The sequence below is a fragment of the Daphnia magna genome, linkage group LG5, assembly GCF_020631705.1.
Source record: "Daphnia magna isolate NIES linkage group LG5, ASM2063170v1.1, whole genome shotgun sequence".
In the NCBI taxonomy this organism is placed as follows: domain Eukaryota; kingdom Metazoa; phylum Arthropoda; class Branchiopoda; order Diplostraca; family Daphniidae; genus Daphnia; species Daphnia magna.
In genome coordinates, this window is record NC_059186.1 from 3,459,505 (window position 1) to 3,475,253 (window position 15,749).

The following is a 15,749-nucleotide window of genomic DNA, read 5'->3' on the forward strand; positions in this document are numbered from 1 at the left end:
TAAAAGGCAATCGGGGCTGAATCGGGGTACAACTTCGTCAGCCGGGGTGGGGCGGGGAAAAAATCAAGGTTAACCCGCTTGCCCTGACGCCATTTGCAAAAATGGCGCCTGAATTCAAACTACTAATTTGGGTCGGTTTTTGATCGGGGCAACCGGGCCGAACTCCTCGATTTTCATCACAATAATCGATTTCGACTTGATCGATTATGTTTTTAGGTCGATCGATTGATTACAATCGGGGTTGCATCCCCAATTAGGCACCCCGATATAACCCCGATTGAGATCGGGGTTCAAAAATTTTCACCCCGTGCCCTGAACGCCCCGCCCTGAGCCCCGAATTTTGAAACCCGATTGGCAAAATGCGCCCCGATTAGGGTCGGGGCCGATCCCTAGTCAGGGCTCAGGGCCTCACAGTCTCGGACTCTCCACTCTCGGTACAGAAGAGGAGACCAGTCGGTCCGATTACCTGAAACCCCAAAAACCACACCGACCTACCAGAAAAATGGTCAATCGGTTACTACCCGAGTAGGTACCTTTCAAGCGGTTTGGTTCGGTTCAAAATACCCGGTGAAACCGATAGACCATTCGCCATGTAAAAAAATTGCAGATAAGAGGCGCTAAGCCAAAAATATAAAAAATACAACGTATTACCAGAGTTAGAGTCATGGAACCCTGGTTGGTTCACGCTGAGAGGAATCCCTATACCACGTCTTTGTGTCTAAAATTTCGACGGTTTTGGGGCGGGGCACAGTGGTGGAAACTCGAATCAGAGTCATCTATCGAGAGAACTGAGTTATTCAACGGCGTTGTCAGCTTTTCAAACTTAAATTTTTCAGGTGTGGTCTGCTCCGTTCGTTTCACTGTTGTGATTGGCTGGTGAAGTTTTCAAACACCTTTCCTGATTGGTGGTTTCATCACACACCCGCTGGAGGCTAGGGCTCGGCCCTGGCTCTCGAAAACCCGGGTTACCCGCGGATCGTCGCAAAAAATAGTCGCCCATGGGCGATCTGGGTACCCTATTTGCCAAAATGGGTAGACGGGGCGGATTTGATGGGCAAACCGGGTATACCCACCGCCATCTTGGAAAATGGTGGCTTGCAAAGCGCCAAGTTAAATTAAAAGGGAGATTAGCAAAAAAAAATTTTTGTGGTGGAAATTCAAAGCGCGTGACTTGATTTCAGGGAAATACCCGGGTAATCAGGTAGGAAATCGGGGCTAACCGGGGTTTTAAACCGGGTAATGGAAACGGTTTTCGAAATTGTGTTACTCACATGAAAACCGGTTAGGTAGTGGGCACAAAGTCTCAAGAACCGTTACCCACATGATCCAATTTTTTTGCCGAGAAGACCTACGCATTCGCCCAAATACCTACCCATTGGACACGGGGCCGAGCCCTACTGGAGGCTCTGACTGCTATTTCCGAAATTAGACACAACGACAGACGATTTTCCACATGTCGTGAACCAACCAGGTTTCCATGACTCTACCAGAGTCATAGACCCCTGGTTCCTCCACTATAGCTATTTTCCTTCTCAGAAAAGGTGTACCCTCTCGCGGGGAAAACTATACAAAAAAAAAACGAGGGTTTTGGGTCGGGGCATGGTGGAGACGAATCACTGATTTTCCACCCGGTGGGACTGCCATCTATCGACAAATGAGTTTCTGTGTTGAGTGAAACAACACACCCGCAAGAGGCGCTCCACCGGGCGGAAAATCACTCTTTCGATCCCAATTACCCCAAATTAATTTCCCAGAATTTAGCCAAGCTCCTTCAGTCTTAGCAACAGGATGGCTTTAAAACGAAATCAACCACGTTATAAAATATTTGTTTGTAGGCCCCTTGTTTTTAAATTTGTTGCCATTCAAGCCGCCATTTTTCAAGACAGCGAACAGCGGTAGGTAGAACCGGTTTGCCAGAATATTTTTCAGCAAACTATTAGCCGTATTTTTTTTTTATTTCAATTGTCAGCTCTTTGTTATTAAATTATGTCATTAAATTATGTTTGCAGAAGTTTTTTTAAAATTGACAAGATTTAACTTACATCCGCAATTCCAGACTACATAAATAAAAAAAAATATTCGACGTAACTGAGTAACTGACTAAAATTTATATGCGTACAAGAAACAAACGAGGTTATAAAAAAGCAGGATTTTAGTTTCGCACTCAAAGAAACTTAAAAGAACACCCCTTTCCTATGAAATTTTGCAATATGAAACAAAGTCCTTCTCATTCCTTCATTGAAAGCCTAAGAAGTTCAAATGATTTTTACTGTCTAAATTTCACACTTTTTTTTTAAAGTTAGGCAAGTTCGATTCTTTTGTGAAGAGCGTCTGATTGACTTTCATGAACAGTGTTTAATGAACATAGGCTTACAGAGCTACAGGATAGTTATCTATTCTCACACTTGACTTAGAAAAATAACTTTCTGTAGTCCTAATCGCGTGAATAAACGCTTATGCATGACGAACCGAGAATCATTTTCTTCTCTTTTGTCAGATCTTGAAAAAGAATGGAAATTCTAAAACATCCCATTGAAGTTCATATGAGGTAATCAAACATCATTTCAGTATTTACATGTATTTAAAAAAAAAATTACTTTAAGGGAACAATGCAGTTATAGGCTGCGTACGAGATCTTCAGGGTCAGTACGGCTTAAAACTCAAGCTCCGTTGCTCCATATTCCACACAGCGGGAAGGATCAGTAGGAAAGAAGTACTGGCACTTTGTCATCAGTCTTTTTAAGCCTTGAATATACTTGCGTTGCGTTTCATCGTTCAGCACATGTGCCACATGTTTGGAAAAAATCTTCTCTCGTCCCGTACGTGCGTGAATACCGACCATGGTAACACCGATAGGCCATGGAGCATTGCCTATTGCCATTTGCTAAAAGTTAATGAAAAATGGAATTAAGAAAATGGAACAACATTCCCTATGATCAAGTGACATAATTTAAAACGTTTCCTCTGTCTCTTATAGACTAAAAGGGCTCAGGGGCAAAACTGGTACATATGGCTAGCGATAACTACTACACAAGCCGATGTCGCATAGACAAGGTTGATTTACTACAGTACTATTCTAGTAGAAACAGCAAAAACTTTTTGTGTTAAGTCATATTCAGTATAAATGCTTTCAAGAGACAACTTGCCAGGTATGCATCATTCGCGATGACATAATTTCTATCAAGCAAGTGGCCCACAATAATCGTCAAACTGTCAAGAATATCATCCTGAATGCTCTTATTTCGTAGCTTCTTGAACAGAGGTTTAAGATACTGCTGTGTTTGACCATATGTTGCAGAAGCTCGTTTTCCTACACAACAGAAAGTTAGCAACCATTTTAAACATTAGTTCTCTACCAGTTAACATTAGAAGTCGATTTACCTTTAACGCTTCTTTTTTCGGCTTCCGGACGACTATTAAGTTTTTGTCCCCAAATTTGAAGCAGTAATTTTAAGAGTTGGCTTATGATCTTCAAATCTAGGTCACCATTGCCTTTTCCTAAATCTTTAGACTGGAAAAAAAAGAGAGGGAGGGAAAAGAAAATATTTAGAAATACATATTTGCAGTGCAACCAAACTGCATCTAACCAATTCTAAAATTTCTTCATAGCTGATAGATTCTGCAATGACTTTGACATCACCAGCCTTGGGCTTGCTGGAACCATCATCTGATTGTTGATCATCTTCATCTTTCTTAGTGGAAAGTATATCATTTAGATATGCCTCATCAACCCTTTCCATTGCTTCTTGAAAATCATTTCTAAGACCCTACAATACATGAATCATTTAATAAAATAATAGACAACTTCTTGTCCACATGCATCTCATTGTCAAACATTTTATTACTCTATTGATTTCAGGTTCTGAAATTTCCAATTTTCGAAGTCTTCTAAAGGCCTCAATGTCTGATTCACCAAACAGGGCAATGGGTTCATTTCTATCACGCAATCTACGAATGACTTCTTTTCTGGGCAGAACTGCAACTGTTACACCATCTTCCTCTAAAACTACAATAAAGCATTAGAAGGTAAACAAATATTTTAGTAACTTCATTTAGTTATTACCTCCACCTTCATTATCAGCTATCCTACTAGGTCCTTGCCCATCTGACAACTTTACTGCAAATGAATTTGCATGTTTTTTTATGTATTCCTCTTTTTCTTTGGCAACTAGATCTCCTCGTCGGAAGTACTTTTTAGTAGACAGCTGAAAAAAAAAGCAATAAACTAATTATTAAAACTCTAGTACTAGAATCTTGTCTTGATCTAGTCTATGGAACTTTTTTCTTTTGTATGGTATTCCATATGGCTTTTCTTTACATTAATGCTGAAACCACACTCACCATTATGTCTTTCTCTTGTAACATTTTTCTCTTACGTTCCATTTCAGCCTTAAGAAAATCCATGTTTAATGCAGGTTGTGGACAAACGAAGAACAATTTAGGACTTGATTTTTCAATTCTCAGCTTGTGGAAGTGGAACTGTCGTTTGTTGTCGTCTTCGCCAGTTCGCCACAGACTACGAAGTAAAGACTAAGAATGATTCCATAAGCCTGAGAGGAATCGTCTGAAGCTAGGCTCCTGCCTGTCGCTAGGGGTCAGGCCGTACGGTTTGGGACGAGTAATAGAATACTGGGGTCGTATTCCGAACGTCGACTTAGACCATAGCCTTCTCTATTAACAAAGCCGAAAGGTTGGAGCTTTTTTTTGAAGCAAATTTTGCTTCCCTACCTCCAATTTTGCCCATCCTTCAAGTGTACCCACGGGAGCCGTTTTATCGCCTAGTGGCGATTTTAAAAAGTTAACTTTTCGATCGATATGAATTCATTCCTTCTGAAATGAATGAGGCATCCCTCAATTACACATGTTATGCCCATTCTCGCCGAGCCGGAGACAAAAAAAATTTATTGTACGGCTTCACGTGTTGAATGGCTGCGAATGAACATATGCAATAAACAGGAATGCATGCCGTTCCGTGTAACATCGTCATTAAAATCCCTCACGGCAAAATATAAATGGGGCGTTCATAAATTACCACTCATAAATCCGGGTGATTCTCCCCCTCCCCCCTACATCATTTTTATCACCAGATGGCTCCCGTGGGTACCCTTGGAGGAATGGAATGGGAGGAAAGGTGAGCAAAATGTGCTTCACTTTTCCAACATGCAAGGGATAGCGTTCCTTTCGGCTTTCTCTAATAGAGAAGGCTATGCTTAGACTTGACTTGGACTTGACTTAGCCGTTTTTCCTACTTGACTTGAAAAAATTTTCAGACTTTAACCGAAGTTGAATTCCGAACCAAAAAATTTCAATTCAAGTAAGAAACTTGGACTTGAAAACTCAAAAGTCGAGCATTAAAACTAAGTTAAGTCTCTCGAATCTCAAGGTACATTTTAAGCCTCGCTTACACTAGAGGTTCTTCTTAAGCTTTTAGTTCCTTAATCTTTTAAGTTCTTAAGAAGTTAAGCTAAGTTTTTAATTTTTCAACTTACACTGTCAAGTGACTTTTTTTTAAAAAGAAGGCGGATTTAGTTTTCATGCAAACGCAAATAAATATAAGCAGACGAAGTGCTATTTTTGTGTTGATGTTGAGCGTCATCAAAATGGATAACTACGATTTTTCCGTGTACCAGTAGAAACGAAATGTGTTGTTGGATTCACAGCTCTTTTATTTGCGTTAACTCTACTTAAAAAGAAATATCTTATTCGTAAAAGACATCCGAAATAAAACTACAAATATAAGAACCTTTGTGGTGGCACCAGTGCAAAAAAATTTACGAAGAAGTACGCACTAGCCGAATATTCCTATTGGCTAGAGCTTAAACTTTCCTAAAAGTTTAACAACTTAAAAGCTCAAATATCAAACCAGTTTGATATTTAAGATATTAAGCTTTTGAGTTATTAAGCTGTTAAACTTTCAAAAATTATTAGTGTAAGCCAGAAACTTAAAAGCTTAAGACCTTAACTTCTTAAAATTAAAAGCTTAAAAGCTTCAAAAACCTCTAGTGTAAGCGAGGCTTTAGGTGCCTTGAAACTGACTTACGGGCTTAAGTTCTATAAGTAGCGGTGAGAATAGGCAGTGGCGTTGCGTTTGTTTACACAATGGCCGATTATTGTAATGACGTCATTGATGAATTCTTAGAGGATATGGGTAATTTAACTGATAATTTTGACGATTTATCTACGGGGAGTGATAATGAATTGCGAGCCGAAAATCACCGAGCCAAAAAGCGTCGTCTTATTCCATTTTATCGTACAAGGAAAGATATTCTAAGTTATTTTTCTGCTGACAAATTAATGGCGACTTTTAGGTTCGATCGACCTTCTATAGAATTCATCACAGGTTTTATCACACAAAAATTAATGCAGAATTAATTCCCCTTTTACAAAATTTTTATTTTTCAGCACTTATTGTTACTTATTATCACTTCATTTATTCTATCATATATTATATATAGAATATATATTATTATTCATCATTTATTAAATCAGTCACTTATTATTTTCCAAAAGGGTGTAGGTTTCATTTTCAACCCAAATATCACGCTGCCTTTTCTGAGCTTTATCGCGACTCATTTAAAAAACAACTATGTAAACAAAAGTACAATCACAGCAATTTTGAGTCACTTTGCGTACAAGTTCCAACTTCTTTTTGCTATGACTTAGACACTTAAAATTCGTCTGCAACCACGAGAAGAATTTTGAGCAACGTCCTCTGCCATTGACTGAGTTGCCAATTTCAAGTCAAGTTGCATTTTAAAACTAAGTAAAAAATCTAAGTTAAGTCCTGGGAAAAACTTCATCTTTTTGTGTTCGGAATAACACCTTGACTTGAGATTGAAAGTTTTTAACTTTAGCTCAAAACTTGACTTAACTCGGACTTAACTTAGATTGTTTCAAGTCAAGTTTTCCTTAAGTTCAAGTCGCCGTTCGGAATACGACCCCTGGTGTAGCCACGCTTATGGCGGGCCCTCCCATTGCCTTTTTGGCCTGAAAGTCTTTCTGTCCCATAACGAAAGCGCCACAGCGGCTGTGTTGTGAACTTGTGATGTATTACGTTTTCGCTTTGTTTTCGCTCATTTTCGTCGTCTGTACTTTAGAAAGTAAACAAAAAGTGGCTTAATTAATTAGTGTGAAAAAATGTATGTATAAACATGTGGGTTGTTATAACAATAACAACCCTTAAAACTCAATTCATAGGTGGCAGTTATGGTTATGGGACACTTAAATCGATATCTTGCCTCATTTTCTCACAATCGATACACGAAATTGGCAACAACTTTTGGGAAAAGATTCGAGAGGGGGAGTTAACATGGCCGTGGCTACACCGGTATTCTATTACTCTGGTTTGGGACGGGTTTTAGTCATTTTCCAGTTTCCCTACTGATTGCGGGCTTCACACACACGGGATATCAGGTAATGTAATGCTCAGAATTTTTTGGATTTTACACCATAATTTGATAGAGCCCTTCCCTGTTTTGCACGAATTCATTCAGAATATTCTGTTAAAGTTTGGGTGCGTTTTAAAAATGATTTATTTAACCCCCTTTTCCCTTGAATATCTAATTTTAATATGAAATCGTGAAGCGCTGGTGCGTATTCTGACTACATAAAGAATCGCGGGAAAGTTCGTGGTGTTATTTACAAAGTGTATTTCTAAGGATACGTTTTTGTTTGTTTGTGTTTTGTTGTGTTCATAAGAAGAAAAAAAAGGTATTTATAAATTTTGGTTATTAATACACACACAGTCTATCTTTTAAAGTACGTTAATTTCTACTGGCAACCTGTGCTAAAATCGAAACAATAACAAACAGCGTTTCACGATTTCGTATAAAAATCAAATATGCATGGAAAAAGGGGGTTAAATAAAAGATAAACCGATAACCCGTTGCGCCGAAGCAATTAAAAAAATCGCCGTTCTTTCGGTTTCAGAGTAAAAAGTCGGGGCAAGCGGGTAGAACGAGCTATTATCGGGGTTGTTATCGGATAGATCGGGTGAAACAGTCAATCGATAATGTTTTTTGCATTGATGAATCGATTGATTTCAATCCAATTAATTGCAAACCCCAATTGAATTCGGGGAGAAGAATTTTCCACCCTGAGCCACGCCTCGATGGCCCAAAATGAGAAACCCGATTTGCTAAAAAGCGCCCCGATTGGCTCGAGGCCGATCCTTAAATGAATCAATTGAAAATCTTCTTGGCTGTTGGAAGGAGGCCCGTAGAATATAATTTTCGCACATCCATTGCACTTCCAAAGTGTCTAGCCGACGGACATCCCTGGAACTACCCATTGAGTACATAGATATCTAATGGATGTTCGGCCATGATTCGGACATCCGACGGCAGAAATGTGCTATATGGGACATTGAAAGGCTGCTGATAGAGGGCGTACCTGGAGAATGAAAACATTGTATGACAGAAAATTGAACTGAAAGAAATAACATGCAAACATATTATACCATTGTCCCACTAAGGATAAGAACAGTTTCAACTGTGCTTTGAGCTGGATGTTTCTTTCGAACGGTGTCTTCTGAACAACGATGTAACTCGTGTTTTTCAACCCTATGATCGCAAGTAACAAGAAACAACCCAAACCCTATCGGGAACTTTCCGAACACAGTGAGGACCCCTAGTATATTTTTAAAAGTGGGGTTCTAATGTCTTTGGAGTTCTATTGTACATGGAGTTCTACTTTCGGATTTACCAACAATTTTTAAAAATATTTTTAAAAGTGGGGTTCTAATGCCTTGGAGTTCTACTATTTTTGGAGTTCTACTGTCTTGGAGTTCTACTGTCGCCATACCAACGACGCTACAGATTAGAAATACCGATTCCATGTGGAAGTGGGGCGTAACTAAAACTCGGGGGTCAGGGCTCGGGGGTCGGGGGACTAAAACTCGGGGAATGGACTCCGGGGGTCGCCATTTTCCCCGAGCTTTAGTGTGTTCAAACGGGGGGAAGGGTAAACAAAAAAAGACTAAAACTCGGGCAATGCACTCGGGATTTTCGTCTGATATGTTTTGTTTTTGTTGTTGTTTTTTTTTAACTATTTATTTTGGGGGAAACGTGGTAAATTAAGAGAACTTATAATTATGATTATAATTATTGCAGATGCGGAAGATCGGCGTTCTCGCGAATAAACAAAAAAAAGACAACAAGGAAATAAAAAGGGGAAAAACAAGAAGATGATAAGAACAAGATAAAGGTGGATCTAACTAGCCATCGATTGAAAAATCGTGATGGTGAACAAGAAATCATTTCTACTGGCTCCTGTTGCCGATCCCAATTAAGCGAATGATGACGAGTTTAATTAACCTGTAGTAGGCCTATATGTCCCTCGCAGATTTCACGATTGCATAATTTCCTTTCAGTTTTGAAAATCCGCATCAGTGATCATTAGCAGAATATCAAATCGATTTATTTATTTTTTTTAATACCTCTTTTATTTAATTGCATTTCTAATATGATTGAGCTATAAGAAAATGTATAGCTTTTAAGGTAAAAAGACTCTTACTTTTATTTACTGACTTTATTTCTAGTGAGAAGGGCCTTGACATACCAAATAAGTGTTGCATTAAAAAAAAACATGATTTATTTAATATATAGCTACATCTACATCCTAGAATCGACGAAAGGATACCCGCTTAACCGCACCGACCTACCTGTAAAATGGCAAATCGGTTTACTCTTCCAATAAGTAATTTTTAAGCAATATTTTTTCAGAAATGGATAGATCTTATCAAGATATTTCGATTCCTATAATTGTTAAAACTTTTTTACTTTTCCCGATTCTCCCAAAATCGGGTTTTGAAACCGTTGTTCTACGGCCCGCACCAACCCAGTTGCCGATGGGTGATAATTCACAATAAATCTAATTGAAACATACCGATGTTTAATTCATTCTTGTTTTATAAATTGAAAAGCGATTTAATAAAGGTATAAATAGTGTATTAGAATAAATTACAAACAATAAAAGTAAACAAAAATAGTATAAATAAACACACGAAAAATAAACAAATGAAGGCGACAGCCCGACGAAAAACTCCACACACGCCCCACACACACCACACACCACAAGCAGAAGGGGTGGAGGGGCTTTAGGGTGAGGAGAAGGAGAGAGCCAATCAGAGGGCCGGAATAGTCCCACTGGGATGTAGCGGTGACGGTCTCGACCCTTCGAGACCGTCTCGTGGAGACCAAGTTGCAAAATAGAGGGTAATTTGGCGTTCCGTATTGCGGTAGCAGGAGTGACCGCCAGATGGTGTAGGCCTAGCCTCTTTTTTCTTCTGATTGGGTCATACTCATACTAGCATAGAAGTGTAACAGAATTCCCATTCTGCAAGCATGGCTTCTTCACTTTATCTCCCCCACATCCCTCGTCACACAGCCTCCACTTGAACCTACCATAAGACTGCAAGCAGCAACAGAATAGACCTTTTTCCCATCGACTCCCCAAAAGACACCTGCATCGCCCGAAGCTCTTACATCAGCCGACTAACACGGAAGCACCCTCGTCTAGCCACAAAACTTCCGAAACATCTTCCTACCTGTTCCCACGTCTAGAATATTCATACACCTGCACCGCACGCGCCAAGACATTCCACCTTTTTTTAGATTAAGATCCCAATGCATAAATAACCGTAGGTTTAGAAATATTTTTACTAATTATTCACTTAAATCCTAGTTAAGTGACCTGTCCGAACTGTCACCACAGTTCGGGGGTGGCTTTAACACAGGACTATTAAATACTAATTTATACTTCAAATTCACGCTTTCTACCGTAAATCTTACAACTTTAAACTATAATTCTTCTCACCCCTCCGTGACTCATCCGAGCGGATGGGTACCCCTTAACCTCCCTAAAATTCGACTTAAGTGAGTTGACAGAACTGTCAACTCCAGTCGGGGGTGGCTTTTGCACGGAGCCTTCTTTCCCTATGGTTTTCTTTATTCGGGTCACGGCCGCATCTTTTCCATATAAAAGACCGTGACTTTTCCTCTCATAGTCAGTCGTTTTCCAGTTCTTCTTCGTTACTCTTCAGCTCATTCTTAATCTATTCTCTAGTGACTTAACAGTATCGGTAAAGCTCAGTTAAGTTGACTTGTGAAGGGAATATTTTCCGCTCACGCTACCCAACTGTTCCAACTGGTATGTCACACCTCTATTTATTTATGTCTGTAGCTTAGACTTAGTAGCCAATACATTTGCATTGTGGATCAGCCGTCTCCTTTTTATTTATTTAAACCGCTTTTAATTTAATTATTCCGTAAAGGGAAGAATGGTTAAATACATGATCCCTTTACATCTGGTGGCAGCGGTATTTGAACTTATCCACAATGTCATTGTACACGGGTGCTAAGCCTAAAATTTTTAGTAAACCAATAAAGAGTACTGTCCGTCACGGATCTGAACCTTTTTTGCCCACCTTTGATAATCTTACCTCTGTACCTGTCTCTAAAGTAAACCTTGATTTATCTGAACCATCTCTTCACCAAAAGAGACCCACTCGTTCAACTGTTAGCCTTAAAACAGTTAAGTTATTACAGCTTGGGTTAAAAAATTCTAAAACTATTAGGAAACCAAAATCTTTTAAGTGGCAAGATATTAAGACATCTATTAGTAATAGTCCTTCACTTCTTGCTCGCACTATTGACTGGCTTCGGCAGTCCCCATCTACTTCAGATTTTGAAAGTGACAGTGAAAAACCGCCACGCGCTTTATTACAGGGCTCCTCTCCACAACTCCCCTCCTCCCTACCTGTAGTTAATGACCATAAGATAACCTTTACAATTCAGCCGACAGCCACTGAAATAAATAAAGTTGAAATTCAGGAACCTTTACCCTCGCCTAATTCTAGCAACTTTAATTTTGACAGCACTTTGCTTAGCTCATTAAATGAACATCAACACGTCGATACTACAGATATATGTGAAGCACGCGCCGTCATTAACCCACCCTGTCAATTACCAACCGCATTCCCCATTACCTGTAGAACATTTACGGCTAGCCCTATTTGCACTCAAGAAAGCCTTACAATCCAAGCAAATTTTACCGGTTCACGAACAAAATTATCTGATTGCGCAATTAAAATCAATCAGCAATTATCCCCAACTATCAAACCCGAAACCGTTAAAACCATTGCCCAACCTATTGCCCTTGCTAGACGAAATTCACTCCCTTCTAAATCAACCGTTAGACCACACACGCCCCTTACGGCCGTTGTCAGCAACAATTATCAAAATCTTTGTCGATCGCTTGACGGACTACACGGAACATACATTAAAAAATCAGACAGCGACCCTCAAATTTTTGAACGAAGCCAATCGTTACACTCACTTCATCAAAACGCTGACTCCAACGAAGACGCAGAGCAGCAGGAAGAAACAGCATCCAATCCCTCACGGCATTCTCCGTCACCTATCCTTGGGCCTCGTAGAAAAAATTTGCACAACTCACTCAACGACATTCATCAACGATTTTCTTCAACTCCCATCCCTACTACGGCGCCTAGTCAACCTTGCAGCCGTTCCAGACCTAACCCACCAACTAGTTTTAAATCTCCTCTCACACCTGGAAAACCTAGCGGATCTTCCGGAAGCAATACTGAACACGGTACAATTCACGGCACAGCAGCTAAAAGTCCTCATCAAACGAGAAGACCAGCGCACCTTAACGACAACGTTATCATCCGACAACACAGTACAAGTCAAAGCAGCTGCGAAAGCCTCAGCCCCATTCTCACAGCACAGCAGGCATACACACAACCACCCTCTGGCGGAGACAAATCAAAACCAACTACAGATAAACGAGACAGCCAGCAAATTCCACACAACGCCACATACACCACCACGCGGAGATTTAACGCAACTTCAATCAAAACAAAGCAGCCAGCGCCACCCGTCACGCAATCGACGCCAACAGAAAACAACAAGCAATTCCACAGAAAACAAACAATAAAAATGGATCCACTTCAGTATTCATTGGTGACAAATGTCATTCCGATAGGAGATCTGCAAGAATTACAAAAAGGACAACGCGCACAAACTATGCTCATCCAACTGCAAAATTTTACGGGAGGACCATCAACTCGTTTTGACCGCTGGATTAAACTATTCGAAAATATTGTTGCTATGTCAAACTGGAACGAAAAAGAAAAAATGAATATGTTGGTGACCAAAATGGCCGGCTCTGCTCATGATATCCTACAAAATATCCTAGAAAGCGTCACTCAAGATTATAAAGAAGTAAAACGGCTGCTACAAGAACGTTTCCATGGAAACGAAAATCAAGACTTTTTCCAAACCCAACTTGAAGAAGTAAAACGACATCCAGGCGAAGCTATTCTTGATTATGGTTTCCGACTCAAAAATATTTTTGAACATGGATACCCCAAGGGGGAAGATGACACAAAAACCGACGAAACAACACGACTCCAAATGCTGCGACAAAAATTTCTTCAAGGGTTAGACAAAACTCTTAGAAACAAAGTCCGCTACAAACCTTTCACTACATACGAAGCCTTAGTTGCTGAAACCAATAAATACGCTCTACGTCTGGATGGAGAAAAAGAAGAAAAAGACAAAAGAGAATTTATTAACGCAGTAGAGAACAACTCCACCAGTATTGAGATTTTAAAAGCAATAGAGAAACTACCTGAAACCATAAATGCCCTCGCGACAGGTACCAGGTATCCCCAAAAGGTCCCTGAAAAAGATGGAAACCCCCAGAGACCTGCTAGCGCAGACCAGGTAGAAAGATTGGAAAAAGCAGTGACTCGATTGATAGAAGACAGTGATCGTAACAGAACCAGATTTTCCAATAATAGTAATATTAGACAAGCAAATTCATACCAAACAAGCAACGGTTACAATCAAAACAGACAAAATTACAATACTCCACAAAATTACAATACTCCACCTCCCCAGTTTGTGAGCAACCCTCCAACCAGGTACCAGATTAATAACCCTCCATCCCGACCCTTCTTCACATCTCAATATTCCCCACGGTCAGATCTGACTACCTGTCATGCTTGTGGCATGAAAGGCCACGTAAAAAGGGATTGTAGAAACAATCGAGAACAAAATACAGATATGCGACAACCCCTCAAATGCTATTCTTGTCAGCAGATAGGACATAGAGCGAATGAATGCATCCATAGACAAATGCAGCAAAAGCCTAATATTCCTGGTCCATCTCATGGACAGGGAAAACTTTAGGTACCAACTGCAGCTTTGGGTCAGTTGGTAGGCAAACCTCTTTTTATGGAAAAACCCGGCAGATTTCTCACATTACAATTATTCAAAATAGTTCAGCACCCCGTATTTCCCTTTTTATCGATAAGATTCAATTTGATGCGCTGTTTGATACAGGCGCTGCAAGAAGCCTTTTACACGAAAAAGTTTATAGATTATTACCGTCGGAAATGCAACTGGCCAGTGCTGAGACCGACACAGATTTATTTGACGTACAGAATAGAAAATTACAGACCCTAGGGAAGGTAAAGCTACCTGTCCAATATGGAGAATATATACTTGAACAAGAATTTATTATTACAAGCGGAATTTCTGAAGCATGCATTTTAGGCGTTGACGCTGCTTTTAAACATGAGTTCGTACTATGTGGGCGAACTAAGACTATTTTTTTGGCGAGAGACAAAGCAGGAAGAGCACCTCTGTATTCAAGCAATAATTTAATGACCTCAGTCAAAAAGGTGACGACGTTCCCATTGACTTGCACGGTCATTAGAGCCAGAATGAGTAGGTCACAATATCAATTGCTTCCTGGCTTTCCGTTTCTGTTTACTCCTAGCAAAGAGCTACCGGAGGGAATTACAGTAGATCAATTTTTAGGCGAGACAAATGATAAAGGGGAATACAATTTGCTGATTCGTAATATTTCAAGTAAACTCATTAATTTACCGCGTGGAATTTTATTGGGCAATGTCGAAACAGCTTGTCAGTTAATTGGAAAAATTGACGTAAAAGATGAAAATGACACAATGCCAAATGAAGAACAAGCGGAAATCGACACTTACATTTCTAACGTAGAATTTCAATATAAAAAACCTTTAATTAAATTATTAAACGATTTCAAAGACATTTTCGCTACAACAGATTCTCAATTAGGATATACCGGTTTAATTAAGCATAGTATAGACACCCAAGGAAGAGGCCCTATCAGACTTAGACCCTATCGAGCAGCAAGGAAGCATCAGGAAGAGTTAAGACGACAAATTAAGGAGATGTTGGATAAAGACATCGCCGAGTTATCTACCTCTCCCTGGGCGGCACCTGTTGTACTCGTAGAAAAGAAAGACGGAAGTTTACGATTTTGCGTAGACTATCGTAAATTAAACAGCGTCACTGTAAAAGATTCATTCCCTTTACCAAGAATTGATACCACTCTCGACCAACTACACGGAAAAAAGTTTTTTACGACTCTTGACCTAGCATCTGGCTACTGGCAGATAGAACTAGAAGATTCAGCTAAAGAAAAAACGGCATTTATCGTAGAAAATAATTTATACCAATTTAAAAGAATGGCTTTTGGATTGTGTAACGCTCCGGCAACATTTCAAAGAACAATGAATTACGTTCTAAGAGACGTCTTAGGAAAGAAAGCATTAGTTTATTTGGATGATGTCATAATTTTTTCAGACACATTCGAAGCCCATTTAGAAGACATACGCGAAGTATTCAACCTTTTAAAAATCGCTAACCTTAAACTTAAACTCATAAAATGCCAGTTTA

The 15,749-nt window shown here is 39.6% G+C and overlaps 1 protein-coding gene and 1 long non-coding RNA gene across 5 annotated transcripts; one reads left to right on the forward strand and one right to left on the reverse strand.

Annotated features, from left to right (window-relative positions):
- The first annotated feature begins 1,695 nt into the window (after positions 1 to 1,695).
- LOC116923633 lies at positions 1,696 to 2,781 on the forward strand. The gene is made up of 3 exons (XR_006646583.1): positions 1,696 to 1,895; positions 2,498 to 2,548; positions 2,604 to 2,781. It is a non-coding gene; the product is annotated as an uncharacterized LOC116923633 (long non-coding RNA).
- On the reverse strand, positions 2,336 to 4,627 carry LOC116923632 (pre-mRNA-splicing factor 18). Of its 4 annotated transcripts, none has more exons than XR_006646582.1 (8): positions 4,342 to 4,614; positions 4,064 to 4,205; positions 3,846 to 4,006; positions 3,588 to 3,767; positions 3,382 to 3,511; positions 3,147 to 3,310; positions 2,598 to 2,884; positions 2,336 to 2,519 (listed from the first exon to the last, which is right to left on the reverse strand). XR_006646582.1 is itself a non-coding variant. In XM_045173481.1 (7 exons), the coding sequence occupies exons 1-7, from the start codon at positions 4,402 to 4,404 to the stop codon at positions 2,654 to 2,656; spliced, it is 1,065 nt and encodes a 354-aa protein (XP_045029416.1). In that variant the 5' UTR covers positions 4,405 to 4,627; the 3' UTR covers positions 2,560 to 2,653. The 4 variants fall into 4 exon arrangements, 2 of the variants coding, with proteins under 2 accessions (XP_045029416.1, XP_045029414.1); XR_006646581.1 differs by having other exon boundaries at positions 2,336 to 2,541; XM_045173481.1 differs by lacking the exon at positions 2,336 to 2,519 and having other exon boundaries at positions 2,560 to 2,884; positions 4,070 to 4,205; positions 4,342 to 4,627.
- Positions 4,628 to 15,749: the final 11,122 nt, after the last annotated feature.

Excerpts from the sequence above, each read along its gene's own strand:
- LOC116923632 (XM_045173479.1), bottom strand. The coding sequence starts at position 4,404 with ATGGATTTTCTTAAGGCTGAAATGGAACGTAAGAGAAAAATGTTACAA. Across the intron at positions 3,512-3,587 it reads ATGAAGAAATTTTAGAATTG|TCTAAAGATTTAGGAAAAGG; the intron begins GTTAGATGCAGT and ends TTTTTTTTCCAG. Across the intron at positions 2,885-3,146 it reads TCGCGAATGATGCATACCTG|CAAATGGCAATAGGCAATGC; the intron begins GCAAGTTGTCTC and ends ATTAACTTTTAG.